At 36.2% G+C, this 23,387-nt stretch overlaps 6 protein-coding genes across 10 annotated transcripts; 3 read left to right on the forward strand and 3 right to left on the reverse strand.

Annotated features, from left to right (window-relative positions):
• Positions 1-239: 239 nt before the first annotated feature.
• LOC125185336 (transcription factor BEE 1-like) lies at positions 240-1,552 on the forward strand. 2 transcript variants are annotated; one of them, XM_048081856.1, is made up of 6 exons: positions 240-492; positions 571-669; positions 752-817; positions 920-988; positions 1,084-1,161; positions 1,247-1,552. In XM_048081856.1, exons 1-6 carry the CDS (start codon positions 286-288, stop codon positions 1,334-1,336), a joined length of 609 nt encoding a protein of 202 aa, XP_047937813.1. In that variant the 5' UTR covers positions 240-285; the 3' UTR covers positions 1,337-1,552. The 2 variants fall into 2 exon arrangements, with proteins under 2 accessions (XP_047937813.1, XP_047937814.1); XM_048081857.1 differs by having other exon boundaries at positions 1,099-1,161.
• A 482-nt stretch (positions 1,553-2,034) lies between these two features.
• On the reverse strand, positions 2,035-6,428 carry LOC125219929. 3 transcript variants are annotated; one of them, XM_048122022.1, is made up of 5 exons: positions 6,313-6,428; positions 5,795-5,896; positions 5,586-5,688; positions 4,050-4,209; positions 2,035-3,317 (listed from the first exon to the last, which is right to left on the reverse strand). In XM_048122022.1, exons 2-5 carry the CDS (start codon positions 5,870-5,872, stop codon positions 3,278-3,280), a joined length of 381 nt encoding a protein of 126 aa, XP_047977979.1. In that variant the 5' UTR covers positions 5,873-5,896; positions 6,313-6,428; the 3' UTR covers positions 2,035-3,277. The 3 variants fall into 3 exon arrangements, with proteins under 3 accessions (XP_047977979.1, XP_047977978.1, XP_047977980.1); XM_048122021.1 differs by having other exon boundaries at positions 2,035-3,327; XM_048122023.1 differs by lacking the exon at positions 2,035-3,317 and adding an exon at positions 3,336-3,744.
• A 609-nt stretch (positions 6,429-7,037) lies between these two features.
• Positions 7,038-7,830, forward strand: LOC125219098. The gene is made up of 3 exons (XM_048120966.1): positions 7,038-7,146; positions 7,280-7,354; positions 7,454-7,830. The coding sequence occupies exons 1-3, from the start codon at positions 7,081-7,083 to the stop codon at positions 7,685-7,687; spliced, it is 375 nt and encodes a 124-aa protein (XP_047976923.1). The 5' UTR covers positions 7,038-7,080; the 3' UTR covers positions 7,688-7,830.
• A 1,170-nt stretch (positions 7,831-9,000) lies between these two features.
• LOC125222996 (receptor-like serine/threonine-protein kinase ALE2) lies at positions 9,001-12,802 on the forward strand. 2 transcript variants are annotated; one of them, XM_048125938.1, is made up of 7 exons: positions 9,001-9,402; positions 9,861-10,271; positions 10,405-10,776; positions 11,142-11,354; positions 11,751-12,101; positions 12,201-12,444; positions 12,541-12,802. In XM_048125938.1, the coding sequence occupies exons 1-7, from the start codon at positions 9,360-9,362 to the stop codon at positions 12,779-12,781; spliced, it is 1,875 nt and encodes a 624-aa protein (XP_047981895.1). In that variant the 5' UTR covers positions 9,001-9,359; the 3' UTR covers positions 12,782-12,802. The 2 variants fall into 2 exon arrangements, with proteins under 2 accessions (XP_047981895.1, XP_047981894.1); XM_048125937.1 differs by having other exon boundaries at positions 9,002-9,402; positions 11,727-12,101.
• LOC125221466 (gamma-cadinene synthase-like) lies at positions 12,799-14,677 on the reverse strand (the record flags this gene model as incomplete). Its single annotated transcript, XM_048123585.1, has 6 exons — positions 14,438-14,677; positions 13,971-14,334; positions 13,673-13,891; positions 13,448-13,586; positions 13,122-13,367; positions 12,799-13,038 (listed from the first exon to the last, which is right to left on the reverse strand). Coding segments are annotated over exons 1-6 (1,416 nt in total), but the record flags the coding sequence as incomplete, so codon positions are not given.
• A 3,088-nt stretch (positions 14,678-17,765) lies between these two features.
• LOC125223786 (cis-muuroladiene synthase-like) lies at positions 17,766-20,191 on the reverse strand. The gene is made up of 7 exons (XM_048127080.1): positions 20,060-20,191; positions 19,717-19,978; positions 19,286-19,649; positions 18,981-19,199; positions 18,761-18,899; positions 18,403-18,648; positions 17,766-18,331 (listed from the first exon to the last, which is right to left on the reverse strand). Exons 1-7 carry the CDS (start codon positions 20,159-20,161, stop codon positions 18,035-18,037), a joined length of 1,629 nt encoding a protein of 542 aa, XP_047983037.1. The 5' UTR covers positions 20,162-20,191; the 3' UTR covers positions 17,766-18,034.
• Positions 20,192-23,387: the final 3,196 nt, after the last annotated feature.

Genomic DNA, 23,387 nt, shown 5'->3' on the forward strand with positions numbered 1-23,387 from the left:
CCTGAACCGAACCACGGTTCAAAAATTGATCGTTTCGGTTCGGATAAATTCTCACGGTTTCAGTTCGGATAAATTCTCACGGTTTCGGTTTGGAACCGTAACCGACGGTTATGGTTTCGGTTTTAACCACCGGTACGGTAAACCTTGTGCAAGTCTACCCCCAATCTCTGGGGACCTTGGCTCCTCCAATATATATATACATAGAGTAATCACTAGTTGCAACTCATTACTATTATTAGAAAAAAAAAAGAATATCTCTCTCTCTCTCCCTGCAATAAGAATATTATGGGTGATCATCAAATATTCTTAGCAGACATGGAAAACTACAAACACTATTTCCCTTCACCAGATGTCCAATTCAACACCTATTCTTCAAGCTTCACAAATCACTATTTGCCACAGCCATTAAACAACATTGATCATGCCCACACCAAGAGGAAATCACCGGAGATCGTACCTTCTTCGCCTCAGCTTTCCGATACAAGCAACAATGTAAGCTTTTCTTGAATGTTTTAGACTCATTAGATGTATAAGTTGATAAATAATGATGTTTTATTTGTGCGGAAATAGAAGGGGAAGAAATCGAAACGAGAGAAGACGAAAGAGGAGGTTGTTCATGTTAGAGCCAAGAGAGGCCAAGCCACTGATAGTCACAGTTTAGCAGAGAGAGTGAGTCCTCTAAGATTGTGACTTCATGTTTAAATTGAATTAATTTGTGATTATTGAATTAATTTTTATAATTATTGATTAGGTGAGAAGAGAGAAAATTAATGAAAGGTTAAGATGCTTGCAAGACATTGTACCAGGATGTTACAAGGTCAATATCCTTTTTCTAGACTGATGACTTTCTTTACGAACCAACATAAGTCTTTTCAGTATGCTTCAGTCAGACTCACACGAACCTATTTTAATGAGACAGAGCATGGCGATGTCAGTGATGCTGGATGAGATCATAAATTATGTGCAGTCCTTGCAAAATCAAGTGGAGGTAATTAATTAATTAAAATTAATTCATGAACTAACAACAATTAATCATCTTATTTTGCAATGATTAATGATTTAAATCCCTCTCTTTAAATCCAGTTTCTTTCCATGAAGCTCACGGCGGCGAGTGCGTTTCACGACTTCAACTCCGACGAAGATGCTTTGGAGATATTGCAGGTGATTTATGTATTTTTTTTTAATGAATTAATTAATTTATTTTTATAATAATTTAATTAATTGGATGTTTTTGAAATTGATGCAGAGAGCAAACATACAAAATGGACCACCTTCTCATTCTGCTCCATTAGGATTCAACTTTGATTATTACCCTCAATTTCCACACAACATGTGAAGATATATTCCACTTTATTATTGGTTGGTTACCATTTTTTTTTAATTTTACTGATTTTAATTTGTACACAAGAGATGCAGAAGTCAACAAGAGATATACATAATTGTATCGATTTCATACACTTGATTTGATGATATATTTAGGGTACATAAAACTGAATCCTGATTGATTTTTTGGGCATTTTGTCTCAAATCATTATAATTTATTTTGTTGGGATGTGGAATTGTTCCCCTTTCTTTTTCATCATTTGGTTAATTTTTTTGTAGTGGATGGCTTGTCCTACCACATTATTAATTGCTAATTATTTAGACAAAATATATCAACATCTAAAAGGTGGGACCATCAACAAATATGTCGACAATAATATGGAATTACATTCACATGTTCCCCAAAGTTTATCCATTAAGAAAGATGGTTCATGTAATTAAAAGAGCATAGTTATAAATTGCTAGGAATAATTGAAATTGACAATCTACACCATTGATCTTTGTACATATAAATACAAAGTATTATCATAAAAAGCATACTTATATGCAATAATATCATAAATAAAAGCATTAGTTTCATAACAACATACTTATTTAATAGACTCATAATTATTATAAATAGTATTCAAATCAATAGACACCTTAATTAGTCCATCCAACATAGCAATAAATAAATAAATTACATAAGTTACCATGCAAGTAAATGATAGATAATTACCAACATCTCTCTCCATAAATAGATAGACAATACATATATATTGAGGGAACAAATATGTACATCCAACATAGATGACAAGCAAGTGGGGCACCTACTAATAATTCACTCACTAAATCTCAAGGATGTTGCCAATTCATGATAAGAATGATTGAAAAGGGTCTAATAAACAATAAAACAGTGAAATCTCACCTATGTATATGTATGCCTAGAGAGAGAGGAAGCAAGTAGATGCATTGAACCCAAGAGAAGACAGCTGAGAATGGGGCATAGATTGCCATAAAGAGGCTCAAATATGTGGGATCTCCAAAATGTGCATAGTTCACTAACCCTTTTATATAAGGCCACTTTTTGTAACTCTTGTCAACTCAATCTCTCTCATTGACCCCTTTTGACCTAATTTCATTGCCCCTTTCTTTGAGCACATGCATGCACAATGAGAAGCTAGAAACTATATGCCTCACCAACCCTGCCCCACCCTCAATGGAGATTAAGCCAACTTACAAACTAAACCATAAACACTTAGCCTATGCGATCGAGCTGTTCGAATTCTAAAACAAACATGGAGATATGTGTGTTTTGTTTGGGTGTGTAAGTATGAGGTGAAGATGCATGGGGACAAATTATGGCTAATTTAAAGGATCCTCCAACATACTTTGTCTGTGTATCAAGCTGTTAGCCTGTAGTACATGGTGGAAGTAGTTGGGCTGTCAAACCAGATTTCATAAGATTAACTAGCATCGAATTTTTTGAGATACAGATAATATGTTGGTCAAATTAGATCCACATATTTGATGATGGGAATGGCTAATTAAGATAAAGTAATGGGACATAGTAGAAAATGAAGTATAACATTGTAAATAAATGAAGTTACACTGAAACAATTCAAAAGTACTTTAAGAAATAGCAAGCGATAAAAATTCGCGTAAATAAACTGAATTTATCAGAGAAAAATGTTTCTAACACTTACTTTGTTCCCTAAAAAAATCACTTTGTCTGAAAATTTGGACAAGAATATAACCTATACAAGGAACGACGTGTGATTTCAAGCAGAAATATCTCAGCTAAAAATTACTCCGTAGCATGTAGTTTGCTCCGTTCCTTTTCCTTCAATCAATAGAGCTTCATAGAGGAGGTAAGTAACTTACAAGATGGAGAAGAAACCCGAAATACAAGCTCAAAACTGGTGATGGGCCTTAAAGAGTGTGAGGAGATTGTACTACAAGTCTCTTTGAAACTTCAGTTGCTAGTTTTTTTGCTTTTGGGAGGGATGCATATCCTGAAAAAGCCTATAACAGATAAATTGTGCAGATAATAATTAGGTATATGTATCGAGCCAGTCAGTAGTCAAACCATAGATCGACACAAAAATAAGGACAGTAGACTCACACAAGGCATGAATAAGAAATTGCAAACAACCAAAACAAAAATTGGAAGAATTGGATGGGTCTGGTAAATCCATGGGCGAGCACATAGGTATGCTAGGAAGTGAGTTTTACAAGACTAGGATTTGTACTGGTAAAACATGAGTGGCCTTGCTGGTTTCGGCACCTTACTTCCACAAATATGAACGCTTTATCCCATTAATGTCACAAAGACTGTTTGACACTTCAACGGAAAAAATTGCAGCTGAAAAACCAGCATGTGGCTTTTATGTGAACAGAGAGCATTTTCTCATCCTTTTCTTCTGTTTCCTTTAATTCCAGCTTTTCACAAAAAATAGGAAGATGAGTTGGAACTTGGAATATAGTAGAGATACATGGATGTTGATAGGAAACAAATAGTTGCTCCAATCTGAATAAACCAATAAGAGGAGAAGACAAACTCTGCAGTGGTACAGAGGAGCGGGAAGATGAACCGATATAAAGAGCTGTGTTCTAAGAAGAATGGTCCGGAAACAAGATTCTCTTTATTATGTACAGGTTGAAGCAAACTTATATTGTAGCAGAGAACAATGTAATTACTCACAACATTCATGCAGCACTAGCAGAATACTAAAGGATTCACTTACATGCCAAAAACTCTTTTCCTCCTATCAGAATTCACATATGGATATAAATCTTCATCAGTCATTCTAGCAAAGATACCACTGACGTTTTGTTTGAACAAGTTACTGGAAGCCACTGGCACATCTTTTAGCTGTCCTTTCAAATGTTCCATAAATATGACACCTGAATGTTAAGAAAGTGTGCTTAACAAAACTAGCAACAGAAAAGAATAAAAAAACTGAATTGAACCAATCAAAATATGACATTCAAATTACTGGCTGAAAGAGGAGAAAAAGTACAATTGGAAAAAAGATATAAGTGCATACTTCAAAGGAAAAAATGAGAGCGATCTTTCCACTAGTTCTCCAAAATACAAAATAAAAAATTGACATTTTTGAAAATCACATCAGATTCGGGTAAACCATGATATCCATCAGATACAAAATTGTTCTATTCACATAGAGTGATTGATCAGATTGCTTTTTACAACCATACAATAAGGTTCAAGAGTTACCGTGGAAACAAAAGTTACAACAATATTTTTGTTTCTATAACTCTGAAGGATCGTAAGGTCTTAGGATACAACAAAAGATATTTATCCATTGCTGGGACTGATCAAAATCAGTCAAACATCAAGAAATGACACATTACGAAAGAAGGAACAAACAAAGATGTTAACACATTTTCATTGTATTGATGTATTCTCATATATCAATACAAAAGAAAATGTCAAAGGTGTAGCAAAACTCAGTTGGTAAGATGCTTCTCTTCCACCCTATACTTCGGGGTTTGGGTCATCACGGAGGTAAATAGGAACCATTATGATCCTCTTAAAAGAATCAAAAGGAAATGTCATGACTCATTCGTTTGGCTCATTGGATAACTTGATAAGAACAATTGCAAATTAATCTGATGGGCGATCCATGCCACTTAAGCAATCTCCTAGTTGGGGACACAATAATCATGAAAGCCAAAAATAAAGCACCAAAAGCAGATAAACACAAAGAGAATGAAGTGCTCTGAAAAGGACAAAATATCCTTCGAGTGGACAAATTTACCACTTTTGCATACTTAAATGACATAAAGCCACAGAGGGGAGATCCTAAACACTGCAAGCTCTTGAACTTGGAATTCAAGGCCAATTCTCCCTTTTGTATAAGAAAGATGGAGGCACCTTTCCCCTACAATGTTATGTAGCATTTGGAGTCTTGGAGTTTTGTTTCCAAAAGCAATGATCCCTCAATGTTTTCCAACAAAATTTCCTACCTAAGTCAGATTTTGCAAATTTTCCGACTATAACATCTACCAATCGACACAAGAAACAGCTAGCATAGAATCTGGATACCAACACTCCCAAAACCCAACTAGAGTATCACGTTTGAGGCGCAGAAGCAGTAAACACTTTAACACAAATTAGACTTCTAAATACAACATAGAACAAATTTTCAAATTTGGTGTTAGGCCAATCTTGTTCTCATTCCAAAACAATAAAGATGAAAATTGAAGTACATAAGATATCAGGATTGCAAAACAATGAAGCATGGTAAGCAACAACGTACTGAAGGCCCACAACATATGTAAGTTGAACTTCTTTGCCAAAGCTCCATGGCCAATTTTATCAGCTCGCATCTTTACCATATTCTTTAAGCTAATTAACAGATCCTAGAGCAATAAAATAACATGATTTGGAACACCATATACAATAAAATTCTTGCACGGACAAAATCTTTCAGAAAAAGAATTTTTTCATAACAGACACGAAGCTTACAAGTTCAGAGTCGGTTAACGAACATAGCCAACGGACATCATCAATGTCATTGTTTCCCAGCACACGTTTTGCATCCATTCCGCGTTAAATCAATCCTTGGCTCTGCCAGTATAAGCAATTGAAGGATTAAAACTGAAAGTATTAACTTTTAATGAGAGGTGCTCATTTGGTTTGACAGATTGGGGTGAGACAATATCTCAATTCGTCATAATGCCTATTCACATTTCTCTCTGGTTTGGTGTTAAATTGATAGCATAATTCAGATAAGATTGTGTGATGCTCTACAAAAATGTTGGCCCAAATTTATCTCAAACAGAAATCAGCGATGCCAAAGTATAATCCAGAGAGTAGAAACCTAACTATTAAGCATGAACAGTTGAAATAATGCAAGCATCGAATTTACATATTCAAAATTAATCCAGGCATTCTTTTCATCATGGTAACATTTACTTTTCCAATTCCCAAAAGAATCACGGTCATAAGCTTCAAATTTAGCGATAAGGAAAAGGAATTAGTACCTTCGGCGGAGCTGCTGGTTGAGCAGAGGGGAGAGGGCGGCACGGCGAATAGAGGCGGTGGTGCAGCAGTTTAGGGGTAGTGTTTCTGTCACCGGTTTTTTTGCTGTTACTTTTACTTTATTTTTCCATAAATTACCCACATTATATAATGATCTATATAAGTAGATTAATAACAATATTCCATATCTAAAAACAACTTCATTTTTTTAAATTAATGACTTCAAAAAAAATTTAAAAAAATAATCACGAACTTTGGATTTATTATCTAAGTTTGGATGTACACTTCACTCATATTTTACTCATTTAATATAATCACGAAGTCATATTTATAGCAACTGAAAAATCACGAAGTTTGGATTTATTCGCAGTTATCTCACGACATAATTATTTAGTGAAAATGTATCGGATATGAAAACATGAAATCATGCGTGGATGTCCCTGCCAATAATAAGTGATGTCGTCTATTTATAAAGAAAACGACGTTGTTTGATTGAAAAATATCAATAATATATTATAATAGACCGACAAGATTTTTTTTTATCATGGAATAAATACAAGCAAATTCAAACTTCATATAACAAAGAAATATTCTTGCCCAAACCTACGGGACCGGTTGTATTTGCATGTGTTAGCTGATGCACATACTTAGACGAAGAAGTACTTGAAAACTAAGATGCCTTCGAAATCCAAACCTATAAATTCATCTAAAACAACTCACATTTTATCTCTTACATTAATAGAACCTAAAAAATCCCTAGCACGAGTAAAATGGCAAACCACGGTCATCCTGTCAACGCTTCTTACAGCGCTGAACACGATACTAATCAGGCGCAGGTAACATTTATATAAATTGAATTTTTTTCAACCGCAATTTAGGAAATATAGATCAGTTTAGCTACTTCACATCTTCAAATATATTCTTTCGGATCAACCATGCGCAACATTTTTAACTACAACCTTGTGGCAGATGAGGAATAGGGATCTCGTGGACCAACCTTCGGACATCCATAGCCAAGGCCAAGCCACCAATTTCCTTCAAGAGGTACATGGAGTACTATAATTTATTCCAAATTTTCATTTTCCACTCATCAATGCAAATTTATTACACAAATCTTCTAACTTAATTCTTGGAATATTTAAGAGTGGTGCACAAGCTAAGGACGCGGCACAAACCGCCGTCAACATGGCTAAGGGAGCGGTCGTGGGCGCCGCTAACATGGCCCAAGGGGCGGCGGAGGTGGTCAAGAATACTCTAGGGATGAATGCCAACGCCAACGCCAACGCCAATGCCAACTCCACCACGAGCACCGCTGCTGCTGCCACCACCGCCGAAGGAAACAATAGTCACCCAAGGAACCCTACTACTAGGATGTAAATTGTAAATTAACTTTCACATTGTTTGAATGACATGATACTCGTTTTCGTGCAATTGCAAATTTTAGTTTGTTAGCACTACTTTTATTTTTTTGTTGGAGTTTGCTTTAATCGTTATGGCAAAAAGGTTCTATATTTGTTAGACGTGACTCTTTCAATTTGCAATAATTTAGTATTAAATACATATAATAATGCATCTGTGAAAATCAAACTTGTAATCTTAGGCCCATATCGAAATTTCGTGGGCTAATCTAAGAGATGGTAAACATAACAATTTGTGGGCTCTCTCTTGACTCTTCCACTTCCACAGTTCCACAATCTATGGAACCTAAATTAATTTGCTAGTATTAATTTCATCATCTCAAATTCATACAATAATACCACTAATTACAAAGTTCAATTATTCGAACCCATTTAGAATTTATAATTCCGTACTCATCCCAATGTAATGTAGTACTCCCATAGTAAGCTGCTATTGATTAAATTGTAGTGTTAAGCTGCTATTGATTAAGCTGCTAATGTAGTACTCCCATATTAAGATGCTATTAAATAAGATACTTTGTAGGTTAAGCTGCTATTGATTAAATTGTCCCAATATAATTCAAAATTCAATTAATTTGAGATTGCCCGAGATTAGTAATATCAAATTGAAGACCAAAATTCATGAACCATAACTAATTTTCTTCTCCCATATGACATACTCCCTCCGCCCGCCCCCCATTAAGAGTCACACTTTTCTATTTCGGTCCGTTCCCAATTAAGAGTCACACTTCATTTTTACCATAAATAATAAGTAGGTCCCACATTCCACTAACTCAATTCACTCACATTTTATTATAAAACCAATATAAAAAAAATAGGTCCCACATTCCACTAACTTTTTCAACAAACTTTTCTTTATATTTCTTAAAACTCGTGTCCGATCAAAAAGTGACTCCTAATAGAGGACGGAGGGAGTAATAAAATTCAATTATCTAATTCATCAAACAAAATCCAAAAATATAAAAACATATACTACCAAATTAATATTCACTAGATAATGGAATAAATCATACGATAGCATGAGACTAATTAAATAAGTAGGAGTAATAGAAAATGCATAAATCCATGGAATCACATGGCATAAACATTTTTTAATAAACCACTTTAACGCCCATCTAACGGCTCTGTCCGAAATAGGGGACCACCGTTACTAACGGTGGGCCTCGGCAGCAAGCAATCAAGCTGACGTGACTGACGTCCACTGTTTGACGAAGACGATCCTCCGTCAAAAGCGCACGTTAGATAAATATAATATTCCCCCACTACCATACTACTCGTATCGGAGCTCCACCTTACCGTGCGCTCATCCTCAACAGATTTTTCACTACTCATATCTGAGTGAAGCCGACGGAAGATACACGCGCGCCACAATCATTTCATATTCTCGAATCATTCTCCCGATTTTTCTCTCTCTAGTATTCCCCTTCACTCTCTGTCTCCGCCTTTACCTTTTTCACCGGTTTCGTGTGTTTGGAGGCCAAGGATGGGGAGCTCACTGAGTTACGAGTTCGGGCTGAGTTTGTGGCGAGCTTCTCGGCTGTTCGATGTTCATTCGGTCGGCGGAGGCTGCGGATTTTGCTCGTAGTTTGACTCTGGTTTTGTAGATCTGAGCGGTTCGGATTTTGTCGGTGATGTTGCAGTTTGATAATTTGCTGTTTTTCGCCCCGGGAAGCGGTGAGTATTGAGTGTGAGGATGTTAGATATGCTGGATTTTGTGTTGTTTTTTGGGGATTCTTATGCATTTTACGGATTTATCGCATTTTTTCATTCTATTAATGGCATGTCATTTTCGCAAATGCAATTAGAATAGGAAGATTTTGAGTAATTTTGGAGGCGTGTGATGGATTTCATGTTGTTTGCTTATATTTGATTAATCACTATTTCAATTGATTTAATGTGTGTTGCTGATGAGAAAGAGTGATTCTAGTTTAGTTTATGTCTAAGATGTATGATTGTTAGGGAAAGAGGGATTTTAGAGCTGAAGCTTTGATCTCATTTTTGTTATGTGGTTTCGGATTGGCACAGTGGTGTTAAATTCTTTGGAATGGTATTTTGACCCCGAATATGTGGAATTGGATGCGTTGTTGCTGAAAGCCCTATGGTGTGTGCTTTATTTGCAATGTGTGTTGCAGGGTTGCTTTTGGAGGCTCGTTGTCGTTGGTGTCTCTTAAAACAGTTGCTTCTTTTCTGTTGTTTATTATCCTTCACGGATGCTAGTGTACGTCACAAAATGTTGAAAAGAGAAGCTTTATCACCAGCTACCACGTTTTTTGATGCCTCTGCGATGGCAGAACTGCCTCTACCAGACAACAATCTGCTTTCGTCGCCCAAACACCACCATAATCGTTTGAGCCCTCGTGGCGCACCTGCTCAACCTCCTAATTTTGGCCATTTTGAGATTTCTACCCCTCCTTCTAACTCCGGTTTGTCCAGACCTTCGATGGAGAAGAGTGGATCAGCGCCTCCGAACAATCCACCTCAACCTGAACCTAGCACTATGCCTACTGGTTTATCTCAGCCTCCATTATCTCCTAGCCTTTCTAGTAAGATTTTTTTTTTTTTTTTGACTCTATTCTCTAGCCGAACAATATAGTGCGGTGTTTCATTTTTTAACAAACTCATCCTCACATTTTTAGCTTCGTCGATTCTAATGAGGTGTTTGTTTCCTTCTGGCAGGTTGTTGTGGACCAGACATGGTACTCAAACGTGAGAGCCAGGGCTGCCATTGTGTGTATCCAATAAAGCTTGAAATTCTCCTCTTGAATGTTTCAGCCCATCCAAAATGGAATCTTTTTCTTGAACAGTTTGCTTCGCAGCTTGGTCTAAGAGTGTCACAGATTGAGCTCATTAACTTTTATATTGTTGGAATATCTGGTCTTAATATATCAATGGATATTACCCCACATACGGGTTTGAGTTTTTCTTCCAAAGAGGCTGCAGGAATAAACTCCTCATTGTCAACGCACAGAATCCGTCTTGATCCTGCAATAGTGAGTGACTATAAGCTTCTCAACATAACCTGGTTCAAGCCGCCCTTACTGCCTCAAGGTATATTTTTTAGGTGCAAGTTAAAGATCTATTTCAACAATATCATTTTGATCGTGAATCTCTTACATGGATAATAACAACTCAACCTGCTTTCCACTAGTTTGCCGGAACTATAAGTTCTTTAAACTAGCAGGCAGCCCTTAATGGAAAACTTATTCTGTTGTTTTAGGCAAGTTTAAATTATTTAAAATATTAGCATTAAATTGGTTGTTTATAGTTACTGCATTGTCTTTGTTAATTATGTACTTTTGTCAATTTTCTGATTCATATTTAGTAATTGACCCTGAGTTATTTCGGTAAACTGGCATCATCTTCCTGGATATGCTATATTCAGACTGAAGTAACCATTTTTGTCTTTTATACAGCGCCAGATTCTGACACAGCTCCATCAGAAGCACCGCCCAACCTTCCATCAAGTCCTGCTTCAGTTTCCCCTTCAAAGAAAGTTAAACATCCAAGTTTGATTCTTGTAATTGGACTTGGAGCTGCGATCCTGATAATTGCTGTGTTCACTGTGGTTATGCTTTGCTTCTGTGTATCTCGTCAAGGGAAGCATATTGAATCTTTCAAAGAAACTGGTATGTAGATAGTTGCATCAAGTTGTGTTTTTATCTGCAGTTTTAATTCCTTCTATATCATTGATAAATTGTTTATTGTTTAGTATGTATGGTTGTTGCCTCTAGAATGGCACAATTGACCTGCCCTCTGATATGAACCACAGTTTGGCAACTCAGTTCTGATGCTATGTTAGTTAAGGTGTGGTTGGCTGCATTCAAAGGAAAAATACACCCTCATCATCTGCCTTTTCTTCTCTTTCTAGCATTTGCTGTCCAATACTCACATCTCTTACCTCTTAGTTTAACTTTTTTGACTTTTGGTACTTTGCTATCATGGATCTATTGGATTCAATTCTCATTATGGATTTCATGTGCTTATTCCCTTTGAAATAGCTAAACAAAGGACTGTTGGAACAGTTCCAGCAGTTGGATCACTTCACCACCACCCAACCAGCACACGGTTTCTCACCTATGAAGAACTGAAAGAGGCTACGAATAACTTTGAGACAACTAATATTCTTGGTGAGGGAGGCTTTGGGAGAGTATTTAAGGGTGTACTAAGTGATGGAACTGCCGTTGCCATAAAGAGACTAAGCAGTGGTGGACAGCAAGGGGATAAAGAGTTCTTGGTTGAGGTTGAGATGCTCAGTAGGCTGCATCACCGTAACTTGGTGAAACTTGTCGGATACTACAGCAACCGTGACTCCTCACAGAATCTACTTTGTTACGAGCTTGTTCCAAATGGCAGTTTGGAGGCTTGGCTTCATGGTATAGACTATTATCTATGATATATCTTTCAAGTTTTTTACTTAAAACACTCTATTTGGAAATGAAAAGCATGCTAATCTGTGAGGTGGTTTCGTTCAGGACCATTGGGACTAAACTGCCCTCTTGATTGGGACACAAGAATGAAAATTGCTCTTGATGCTGCCCGAGGACTTGCTTACTTGCATGAGGACTCTCAACCTTGCGTCATTCACAGAGATTTTAAGGCGTCAAATATATTGCTAGAGAACAACTTTCTTGCTAAAGTTTCAGATTTTGGCCTTGCGAAACAGGCCCCTGAAGGCAGGGCAAACTACCTCTCAACCCGTGTTATGGGAACTTTTGGGTTAGTCGTCCAATCTTTTGGTCATCCGCGAACATTTAATCTCCAAAGCATGATGTTATTATTCTCTTAACACTTGTGACTTCCCAAAATTTACAGGTATGTCGCCCCTGAATATGCTATGACCGGGCACCTACTGGTGAAGAGTGATGTTTACAGTTATGGTGTGGTTCTTCTTGAGTTGTTGACTGGAAGAAAACCTGTAGATATGTCACAGCCTTCCGGCCAGGAGAACCTTGTCACCTGGGTTAGTTTCTCACTCCATGTATCTTCCCCATTTCAACAACATGCTTCACGTAGACACCGTTATTTTGCAGGAGGTTCAACCCTTGATCGATAGATAGTAATCAGTTTTATGTTGTTCTTTGCGTCTCCATTATTGTGATTGTAACTAGCATCGCACAGTCGAGCATAGTTGAGAAATTGAAGGGCGATTTCTCGAGGCACGAATGCTGTCTCGACCCATTCCTTGTTCACATCCATCCATGCTTCCTCAACTCGTTGCGCAAACTCTGATAGCGTCTCTTGCTTCGTTACACTATGTTGTTTCATGTAGCAATCGATCGCAGTCAACATTTGCCCTCCTTTGCTCTCGCGCTTCAAATTGATTTTATGCAACAAGGTTAATTAAATGTAAATAGCAACTAAATATGAAGTAGAACTAATCTTAAGTAACTTACATGATGAGAGCCTATGTCGTCCCAATATCTACCGACCAAACCCGTTGATATCGCGATTTTGGGCTCACTCTTCATCCAATCAATTGTTTCTTGATTTAGAGATTCGAAACCAGGAATAATAGCAGCAAACAAGATAAAAATGCAGCTGGTTATCTCTGAGTTTTTAACATAGTCTTCAAAAGGAGGCAGTTTTCTCTCCATAACCCACTTTAGCTCTTGATTGTAAGCCCTTCCAAGTTGTTGCACCTGAATGAAATCCACTCATCATATTACAAATATTATATTTTTTTTGAAATAATATAATACTATATCTATATAGTACTAACGGTTTCTATGAAATAAGGAATTGCAAAGGCTTTCCCAAGTTTGGGTGCGTCGCGTTCATAATCTTCGAATGTACTCATGATAAAACGATAAACAGTTCTCATGTATTCCGGGAGTCGATCAACTTCATCCATATTCCACCTACAATCCAATTTAATTAAGATCAAATCATACATATTGTACATAAAAAGATAGAGAATATATTATGTACCTATTTGATGACTTACTTGTCTAAGATTTCAGTAAAAAGTTGAGCTTCATTGAGTGTAGCATAATTATCATATGTATCATCCATCATTCCAATAATTTGTATGCATTTGGTTAGTCCCATTCGAACATGAGAGTACTGAGGTTCATAATGGTATCCAACACCCCAAAAATAGGCCTCCACCAATCGATCTCTTATATATGGTAATTTCGATTTCAGATCAAATTCATTCCACCACCTTTTTTCAAGAACAAATAAAGAATATATTAATTAATAAATATGCACGCCCTTAATCTTGAAATAATAGTAATATTTACCTAGAGAGTTGGGAGAGTTCTTTCTTGTATAACATCTGCAAAAAGTTGAAGTTAAGTTTAGCTAGTTTGAGAAGAAGTTCATTTCTTGAGGGATCTTTTTCATATATAGAGATGAAAATTCGTGCGTAGACGATGGGAACATCTCTATGAAGCGGGCGCTCCAAAGCCCGCTTCACTCTATCTTTAAGGTGAGAATCCAACTCCACTTTGCGACTACTCAAGTAATGCCTTGTGAAATCGGCAGCCTCTTGTAGTATCTTCTCGTCGTTAAATCGAACATGAGCTGCTTCGTACAGGCTTAACATTCCCTCAACGTCGCCTTCTTCGAACATACCATCCTTGTCAACAAACTTGTTGAAAACATCTGTTAAATTCATAAATAAAGTTAAATTCGTTCATCATATATATAATTAATGAGATTAATTGTATGTATATATATATATATATATATATATATATGCCTATACCACAAGAAATGTGGTGACGGTGTTGCCTCAGCAAGCGAAATCCAAGTGCTGTAGTGAATAAATCGGAATGGTGAAGAAGGTCGTCATCATGTTTGATTTGTTTGAGTTTGAGTTCAATTTCGGTCTCGAAAAGATAGGCCAATCCCAACCGCTCAATCGTGTCGATTAATATCAATTGGTTGAGAGGAGTTGCTTTTGCCATTAGCATGTTTCTTGCTTCTTCCTTTAATTCTTCAATTGCTTATTATTTGAGTCCTGGATAGATAATAAAAACAAAATTTATATGATAATTCGAAATAATATTCTTGAGTTCCTATCAGTTGAATTTCTCATCAAGTTCAATCAATAACATCCATAACAATGCTTTATTTTTAAGTTGATAAATTCAGAACTCTTTTCACCACTCTCTCAACTTATATAAACTACTTGAACTTAATCGAACTGTATATATACCTGAAGAGCTTGTATTTTTTTTCTTTTTTTTGTTTGAAGCTAAGACGGTTAGCGAAAGCGTGTTCTTAAGAATAATGAAGAAAACCCTTGGTCCAGGAAATCCGTTAGACACTGGGTCTAGGAATTCAGAGAACCTTGAGCTACCTATAGGCACACAATCACTTCCTTAACTCTCTTTTCAAAAACCCTCAACCCACTTTACCTAGGAAAAACTAGTACGTGGAAGTAGGGATCGAATCCACAGAGATGAATGCACAAGTAAACATGTTTAAAGACTTATGGACTATATATTATTTTGTTGGTTGCTGCCACGCAATTTTAGGTTGCGCTTTGATTCCTAGACTTGGTAATTGAAATATGCTACCCTAACAGCTAGATCTAGGTAGAAACTTAAAAACATGCATATTAAGGGAAATGGAGCGAGACAATTGCTAGATCGAACGAACAGTTTCCTAAATTATCCTAGACCTGGGAAAGCGACTGAATGTGGGGACCATTTTCTGAAAAGGTAGAGTACGATCGAAAAGCTGCAAAATAACTAACTAAAGGACTAACTAACAGCGACATCATCTTCTCCAACATTTATCATGAACAACCAGTTAAAACAAAGCAAGAACGAAAATCAAAGCAAAGTAGACGGAATGAAAAGCAACTAAATCGAAGAGCAGTTAAAACTAAAGCAGATCTAGCTACTAGACAAGGTAAAACGAGAATGCAGAATTTAAACAACTAAATGAAACACAAACAAGCAGATCCAACCATGGGACGCTTAATCCACTCTGGATCCAAGCCATCCACACCAACCAAACACCATCATCATCTCCGATCCTCACTGATCTACATAGAATGAATCGATCGACAACAGATTTCTTATAAAACAGATTCAAACTCAGATCAACCAACAAGAGACAACAAATCAAACCCCAAAACAACTCAATAAGATAAACAAAACATAAACAGACATATTCATTGCAAAATACGAGATATCCGACGATAGAAAACAACACCAATCCCGAGCCTCGAACAGCGAGGACTCGGCGAGTACCAAAAGTAGACAGAAATTTAAAGACAATTATTTCTTCGCCTCCGTAGAGACGGTGTTGCACCCAGACTTCCAATGAAACAAGAATCCCCCCCTGAACTTTCCCCCAAGTGAGTGTGTAGAAAAAGGTAGGAAAACTAAGCTAGGAGCTAGAAAAAGTGATCCTCCTCTCCATGTAGATTGTGTGCTCCTTTATATAGCAGATAGAGCTTCTAGACTGTTCTTGTGATTCCCATTTCGCCCTCCAATCGATGCTCCTCAGTCTAGTGGCTGTTCATCCTTCTGCTCAATTTTCCTTGCCAGCTTCCTTCACCAGGCGATCTCTGTAATTCTCCCGGGGCTGGCATTTTCTCTACACACCTGGCTCAAAAAGGTTTATTAGACCTGAAAAATTGCAGAATTTAACCTTATAACCAATGCATGAAATTAGCCTTATCAATACCCATTGCTGCAATTTAATATTTTTGCAAATAATCACAAAATCATAATCATAAATGAACTAAAATTTCTAAAAAACATAGGGGAACAGTTAAAAGTAGACCTGCCCAAGGTTTACCAAGCCGGCGGTTAAAACCGAAACTGTAACCGCCGGTTACGGTTTCGAACCAAAACCGTGAGAATTTATCCGAATCGAAGCTGTCGATTTTTGAACCGTGGTTCGGTTCATGTTCAAAAATTTTTGAACCAAAACTGTGCCGGAACCCCGAAAAACCGCAGGAAAATCGTTAAATCAAGCCGGAACCATAAAAAACTGGCGGTTTGAAACCGTGAAAAACCGTAAAAAAACCCGCCGGTTCGAAACCGAAACTGAAACTGGTGGTTTTGGAACTGGAACCGTAACCGCAAAACACTTTCGCGGTTCAGTTCCGGTTCAATAATTTCCAAAATCGGAACTAGCGGTTCCGAACCAAAACTGTCGATTCCTGACCGTGGGCACCTCTAGTTAAAAGTACCACATTTGTTAAGTTATGAAACTCTACCTAGCTATGTTTTTAATGAATGGACAAAGAAGCCCTTATAAAGCATCATCAGCGGCGGCCGTCCGCTGGGCGTCGGACGTCCGCCATTGGGCGAGGAAGGGTGGCGGACGGACGTCCCGTGCGGACACGGGAGTTCCGCGGGTATTGCGCGACGTCCGTTGCGAAGGCTACGGGACGTCCGCCGCTGTGGCATGCGGACGGACATCGGCGGCGGACGTCCGATATAATTTAAATTTTTTTTTTTTTATATAAACTCTATATATATGGCTCGTTGCAAACTCTGGATATACGACTCGTTGCAAACTCTATATATACGATTTTTTAAAAAACTCTAACGCATGTATTTTCGTTGAAAATGAAGGCCTAAAACAAAAACATATCATACCGTCGGCTAGCGGCAAACTATATAGATTCAACGCATATGTATGCTTTTTAAAAAAAATAAAATCGTTGCATTTTCTCCATATTCGTGCCGAAATTTTAATACCGTACATTGTAAGGCTATGAGATATCCGTCACTGTGCATTGGGAAGTCATCATGGTAGTATTATTTAACTGACCATGGATTGAATTGGTGAGCCCAAAAGAATCTGCCTATTTACCCTAGAGCCCAGGCTTTTTCGATTGGAACGAAGGAGGCAAAGGCCAGAGGCAACGACGAGCCATCAGCTTGAGCGTTCTGATGCCCCCGGGGGTGGCTGAGGTACACGGCGCAGATAAAAAAGTGTCATGTATAATGTTTTGCAAAAAAATTTTGGCTACCAACACGAACAACATGATCCACAACAACTAGTACTACAATGTACAAACGTATCATAAGACGTTAAGAGTGATCGTATTAATAGAGATAAAATGCAAAACCTCTAAATTCTTGATTTAAAATTTATTAATTATAATCAAAACTATCTACTACTATATCATTAATAGAATAGAATCAAAACTACATCATCATATATAATTGATTACAATATTTTCAAGACTTACTCTCTCCATCCCATTATAATTGACTTATTAATTAGTAGTACTCCTACAATACATTGGTAGTACAATTTATAATCCATACAAGCTATAGCTTCAATAATAAGTATTACATTCATGACGTCCCCAAATAAACTTAGTAACTCAAATGAGAATTGGATCGATAAAGAGAGCATGAACAGTTGGCTTGGCCATTTCAGGATCTGTATAAGCGTCTCCGTTATAGTGGTTGTAAGTGGCTTCGCACATTCGCGCATAGTTGAGAAATTGAAGGGCTATTTCTCGAGGCACGAACGCTGTCTCGACCCATTCCTTGTTCACATCCATCCATCCTTCCTCTACTCGTCGTGCAAACTCTGATAGCGTCTCTTGCTTCGTTACGCCATGTTGTTTCATGTAGCAGTCGATCACAGTCAACACTTGCCCTCCTTTGCTCTCGCGCTTCAAATTCATCAAATATTGCACCATTATTAATTGAATCTTAACAAATTAATACTATGTTACTAACTTACATGATGAGAGCCTATGTCGTCCCAATATCTACCGATCATGCCAGTAGATATCACGATTTTGGGCTCATTCTTCATCCAATCCATAGTTTCTTGGGTGAGAGATTTGAAACCAGGAATAATAGCAGCAAACATGATAAATATGCAGCTTGTTATCTCTGAGTTTTTAACATAGTCTTCAAATGGAGGCAGATTTCTCTCCATAACCCACTTTAGCTCTTGATTGTAAGCCCTTCCAAGTTGTTGCACCTAATTCAATCACATAATACAAATATTTATACAAGAAATAATAAAAAAATAATTATAGTTTTGAAGATGAATGAGTCTCATATATAAATATTGCATTCTATATAGTACTAACTGTTTCTTTGAAGTAAGGAGTTGCAAAGGATTTCCCAAGTTTGAGTGCGTCGCGCTCATAATCTTCGAATGTACTCATAATAAAACGATAAACGGTTCTCATGTATTCAGGAAGTCGATCAACTTCGCCCGTATTCCACCTGCAACCCAATTTATAAGTAGACATGGAGTACTATACTAGGGAAAATAAATTGTATACATATATGTATAAATATCATTACTTGTGTAATGCTTCAGTAAAAAGTTGAGCTTCATTGAGTGTAGCATAATTATCATACGTATCATCTATAATTCCAATGATTTTTATGCCTTTGGCGAGTCCCATTCGAACATGAGAGTATTGAGGTTCATAATGATATCCAACACCCCAAACATAGGCCTCCACCACTCTATCTCTTGCATATGGTAATTTTGATTTCAGATCAAATTCATTCCACCACCTTTTCCAAGAAAGATGGAGTACAATTAATAAATATGCACTCCTCAAATTAATCATTAAATAATTTAGATTTATAACAATATTTACCTTGAGAGTTGGGAGAGTTCTTTCCTATATAAATTCTGCAAAAAGTTGAAGTTAAGTTTAGCTAGTTTGAGAAGAAGTTCATTTCTCGTGGGGTCCTTTTCATATATAGAGATGAAAATTCGTGCGTAGACGATGGGAACATCTCTATGAAGCGGGTGCTTCAAAGCCCGCTTCACTCTCTCTTTAAGGTGAGGCTCTAATTCCGCTTCTCGACTACTCAAGTAATGCCTTGTAAAATCGGCAGCCTCTTGTAGTATTTTCTCATCGTTAAATCGAACATGAGCTGCTTCATACAAGCTTAGCATTCCTTCAACGTCGCCTTCTTCGAACATACCATCCTTGTTAACAAACTTGTTGAAAACATCTGCTTAAGTCATTCAAAAAATTAAATTCGATAATTAAATATATATATACTATAATATAGATTATACCGCAAGAAATGTGGTGGCGGTGTTGCCTGAGCAAGCGAAATCCAAGTGACGTAGTGAATAAATCGGAATGGTGAAGAAGGTCGTCATCGTGTTTGATTTGTTGGAGTTTGTGTTCAATTTCGGTCTCAAAAAGATAGGCCAATCCCAAACGCTCGAGCGTGTCGATTAATACCATTTGGTTGAGAGGAGTTGTTGCAGCCATTAATATGTCTCTTGCTTCTTCCTTCAATTCTTTGATTGCCACTTCATACTTTTGTTGCTCCTGCTCAAAGCAAACACACTTTTTTAGTAGAATGGATTAGTTCATAAATTTTAATTATAGTACAAAAACACACACACAAACCCTTTCGTTAAAAGAAGAGTTGGTGAAAGTATCAGCCCACATGCTTGGTTGATGAATGGTCATTGGAGGCCTCATATCACTCAAGCAACTTACGGCAGTCATCTTTTCTTTATTATCTCTCTATCTTTGTCTTGATTTTGTGAAATTGCAGAGATTTGAACTAATCAATTTATAAGGACATGGTCATGCATAAATTGAGAGCAATAGTAGTAATAAAATAGGTAGATTTAGGATTAAATTTTTCATAATAATTCCAAATATTATTCAAATTAATATGTGGCAGTTGAACTTCTCAATTAATAGGTGTCGTACGGTTGCCATGACTAATTATCATACCCTGTGATAATTCATCTAGTATTGTTAGATTATTTTAGTTGGAAGGGGTTGAATATGGCAAATTACTTCTAGGATTAAATCGTGGAATGCAATCTCATTAAACAAACATACTATATATTTAATCTTGGGATAATCTTCGAATCAAACAACCCCTATATTAGAAAATTTTGAATGATAATTCGAGTTTTTAAGTCTTGTCACATGAAATTCGCATGATATCTACATCATTTTACTTGTCCTAGTGTTTACTTTCATTTTTAACTTAGTACTACTAGTAATGAACTAAAAATTAAAAGAATGAACTTTAATATTTTTATTTATTATTTATTTATTTTTAGTTGTATAAATTTTATCTTAAATTATGAACGTTCATATTAGTTTTGAGATTTTGAAATCTAATAAATATTGAGTTTTGAGTCATCATTTGCTCTCCCTTCATGTTAGTGGAAGTACTTAATCAACTGAAAAAGTTTGTATATCATTACCAAAAAAAAAAGAGAAAAATTTGTGTATGTGTATAAATAAGGTAAGTAGTACTTTTAAACTAAGAAAAGTCATAGTATTTCGTAATATGGTCTAGATAGTAGTACAATTTTTAATTTTATTTAATGAAGTGTATTAATGTTAATAGACTTAATTAAGTTGAGCTCTAATTATCATAGACTGGGGAGAGTTCTAATCTTCTACATCAAAATCAATAGTAGAAGATTTTACCACGTTATGCAATTATCTAATAGTAGTATTCTTCATATTACCTTATATGATTATTTGAGTCCTAGATAGATAATAAAAATAAAATTTATATGAGCTCCTATCAGTTGAATTTCTCATCAAGTTCAATAATAACATCCGTAATAATGCTTTATTTTAACTCATCTAGGAATGAAATTTCATCCATAGATGAATTATCACCCCTACCAAACATGCCATAAGTTGATATATTCAGACTAAATATTTTCATCATTCCTCTCAACTTATATAAACTACTTGAACTTAATCGAATTGTACACCCCATTGCTGCAATTTGATATTTTTGCAAATAATCACAAAATTAAGGGAACAGTTAAAAGTATACCACAGTTATAAAGTTATGAAACTATACCTAGCTCTGTTTTTAACAAATGGACAAAGATGCCCTTAAATATTGACACTTCATGTATCTATGTTGATATAATTTACACGTTTTAAGTGTTTTAACTTGTGGCCTTATAGCATCCCCAACCCCATCTCAAATTCAAGCCCCAAGTCCTCTCCATTTCATCATTCTCCTAAATTTGAGTCCCAGACCATAACACCTCTAACCATGCAGGCCTAAACCCGGGCCACAACTATTAAATTGCACTATTTACAACTCCAGCCTATTTTACTCGTAAAATAGAATACGTTGAACAATTAAAACCGAGAAAATTCATTGTTCAGTCGAAAAATAGAAAACTACAAATCCTAGAATTTTTTTTTAAAAAAAATAAATAAAAAATGTATAAATTTAAATTTAAAAATTTAAAAAGTGTATAAAATTACAAATCAGTCGAAGAGTGGTAGAATGGAGCACAACAACAACAAGCGTATAAATAGGCAAACAAAATTTTTTAAAAAAAATTAAAATCGGGGGACTTGCGGCCCGGCCCGAATACATCTAACGTCGGGCCGGGACTCGCACGTTGCGGCACGGGCATTGTTAACCTTGAGCCGGGCCGGACCGTGGGCGCGGCTCCGGGAAGCAACTGCGTCCTCAGGACGGTCCCAGGCCGCAAGTCGACGACGTTTAACCCTGAGCCCGGGCTGGGACTCGCTCGTTGCGGCCCGTCCCCCTGCGTTGGGGATGCTCTTAGATAATACTACTCGTTTTTATCCATATATAATGATTCTGCCAACAATTACCAGTCAACTATATTTTGACTTAATTAATAAGTTAAATGTAATAAAAACATATTGTTTAGGATTAGATCCTAACATTATATAAGACCAAATAGATATTTTTGCAAATTTACTGACCAATTTGGATCTTAATAATTCTTTAATTTTAAGCCTTTCACCTGATTGCGGAAAAATATATATACAACGTTCATAGTTCATTACATTTTTTCTACATTATTTTTTTAATGGCATCAATTTTTACACATTTCTTTTTTACTCAGGAAAAGGGGAACAAATCAGTTTGATTTTCAACAGATAAAATCTTCACAGCTCAAATTTTCCAAATAGTTTTAATTGGGAAAATGGAAGAAGATTTGGGAAATGAGATAAAAAAAAAAAAAAAAATCAATTTCCATGTGATCCATACGAATTTTGCATCAATACTGTAGATGCATATGGTGATTATCTTCTCCTAATCACTATAAAATAGCACTCCTGTGACCTCTCATTACAAATGGTGATTGTTCAGTCTGGATCACCTACAACTTTTCCTACAACATCCTCTATTTCACTTCTCACAAACTTGTTGTTGTTTGGGTTGGATAGCAAAGCGACGTCGTTTAATATAAGTCCCAATAATTTGACATTGTCATTTACATTTCCCAGAAAAACGAATCATTTATAGTAGTAACCTCAATTCTATATGTTTATTTGATTACATATTACTATAAACCAAAATTTTAAGCCCATGGTGAAAATATTGTAAACAAATGATATCGATCGAGTACGATCCAATCTATTAAATGCAATGATGCAATATCGATTCTCTTAAATGTAATGATATAGATTATTTTGATTTTTGATCATTATTAATAGATTTTGAATTGAAGAAACCAGAGTTTATGTATTTTCTCTCTATTAGTTCGGTCATTCTTGTGATATGTTTGTATTAGATTGGGGCTTCCACAACTATGTTAACCATTCATTGTCGTTCTAACACTTTTGGCCTTTTCTCTTATTTAAGAAACATAATCCACAACCCATAGTTTTCTTAATTTTTCGTGGATTGCATCTTTATATTTTTTATTCATTTCTTATTTCAATTTATTTATTTGTAATTAAAAACACAATTAAG

Source organism: Salvia hispanica, chromosome 4 (assembly GCF_023119035.1).
Source record: "Salvia hispanica cultivar TCC Black 2014 chromosome 4, UniMelb_Shisp_WGS_1.0, whole genome shotgun sequence".
NCBI classification, from domain to species: domain Eukaryota; kingdom Viridiplantae; phylum Streptophyta; class Magnoliopsida; order Lamiales; family Lamiaceae; genus Salvia; species Salvia hispanica.

What these genes read in the sequence shown, in the direction of transcription:
- LOC125185336 (XM_048081856.1), top strand. Translation starts at nt 286, where the DNA reads ATGGGTGATCATCAAATATTCTTAGCAGACATGGAAAACTACAAACAC. An exon ending in TTTCCGATACAAGCAACAAT is followed by an intron (nt 493 to 570) that starts GTAAGCTTTTCT and finishes GTGCGGAAATAG; the next exon opens with AAGGGGAAGAAATCGAAACG. An exon ending in TTGTACCAGGATGTTACAAG is followed by an intron (nt 818 to 919) that starts GTCAATATCCTT and finishes TTAATGAGACAG; the next exon opens with AGCATGGCGATGTCAGTGAT.
- LOC125219929 (XM_048122021.1), bottom strand. Translation starts at nt 5,872, where the DNA reads ATGGATGCAAAACGTGTGCTGGGAAACAATGACATTGATGATGTCCGT. An exon ending in ACATATGTTGTGGGCCTTCA is followed by an intron (nt 4,210 to 5,585) that starts GTACGTTGTTGC and finishes CTTAACATTCAG; the next exon opens with GTGTCATATTTATGGAACAT. An exon ending in AGGAAAAGAGTTTTTGGCAT is followed by an intron (nt 3,328 to 4,049) that starts GTAAGTGAATCC and finishes TATCTGTTATAG; the next exon opens with GCTTTTTCAGGATATGCATC.
- LOC125219098 (XM_048120966.1), top strand. Translation starts at nt 7,081, where the DNA reads ATGGCAAACCACGGTCATCCTGTCAACGCTTCTTACAGCGCTGAACAC. An exon ending in ACGATACTAATCAGGCGCAG is followed by an intron (nt 7,147 to 7,279) that starts GTAACATTTATA and finishes ACCTTGTGGCAG; the next exon opens with ATGAGGAATAGGGATCTCGT. An exon ending in CCACCAATTTCCTTCAAGAG is followed by an intron (nt 7,355 to 7,453) that starts GTACATGGAGTA and finishes GGAATATTTAAG; the next exon opens with AGTGGTGCACAAGCTAAGGA.
- LOC125222996 (XM_048125937.1), top strand. Translation starts at nt 9,360, where the DNA reads ATGTTGCAGTTTGATAATTTGCTGTTTTTCGCCCCGGGAAGCG. An exon ending in GTTTTTCGCCCCGGGAAGCG is followed by an intron (nt 9,403 to 9,860) that starts GTGAGTATTGAG and finishes TGTGTGTTGCAG; the next exon opens with GGTTGCTTTTGGAGGCTCGT. An exon ending in GCCGCCCTTACTGCCTCAAG is followed by an intron (nt 10,777 to 11,141) that starts GTATATTTTTTA and finishes TCTTTTATACAG; the next exon opens with CGCCAGATTCTGACACAGCT.
- LOC125223786 (XM_048127080.1), bottom strand. Translation starts at nt 20,161, where the DNA reads ATGACTGCCGTAAGTTGCTTGAGTGATATGAGGCCTCCAATGACCATT. An exon ending in CCGCCACCACATTTCTTGCG is followed by an intron (nt 19,650 to 19,716) that starts GTATAATCTATA and finishes TGACTTAAGCAG; the next exon opens with ATGTTTTCAACAAGTTTGTT. An exon ending in CTCCTTACTTCAAAGAAACA is followed by an intron (nt 18,649 to 18,760) that starts GTTAGTACTATA and finishes TGATTGAATTAG; the next exon opens with GTGCAACAACTTGGAAGGGC.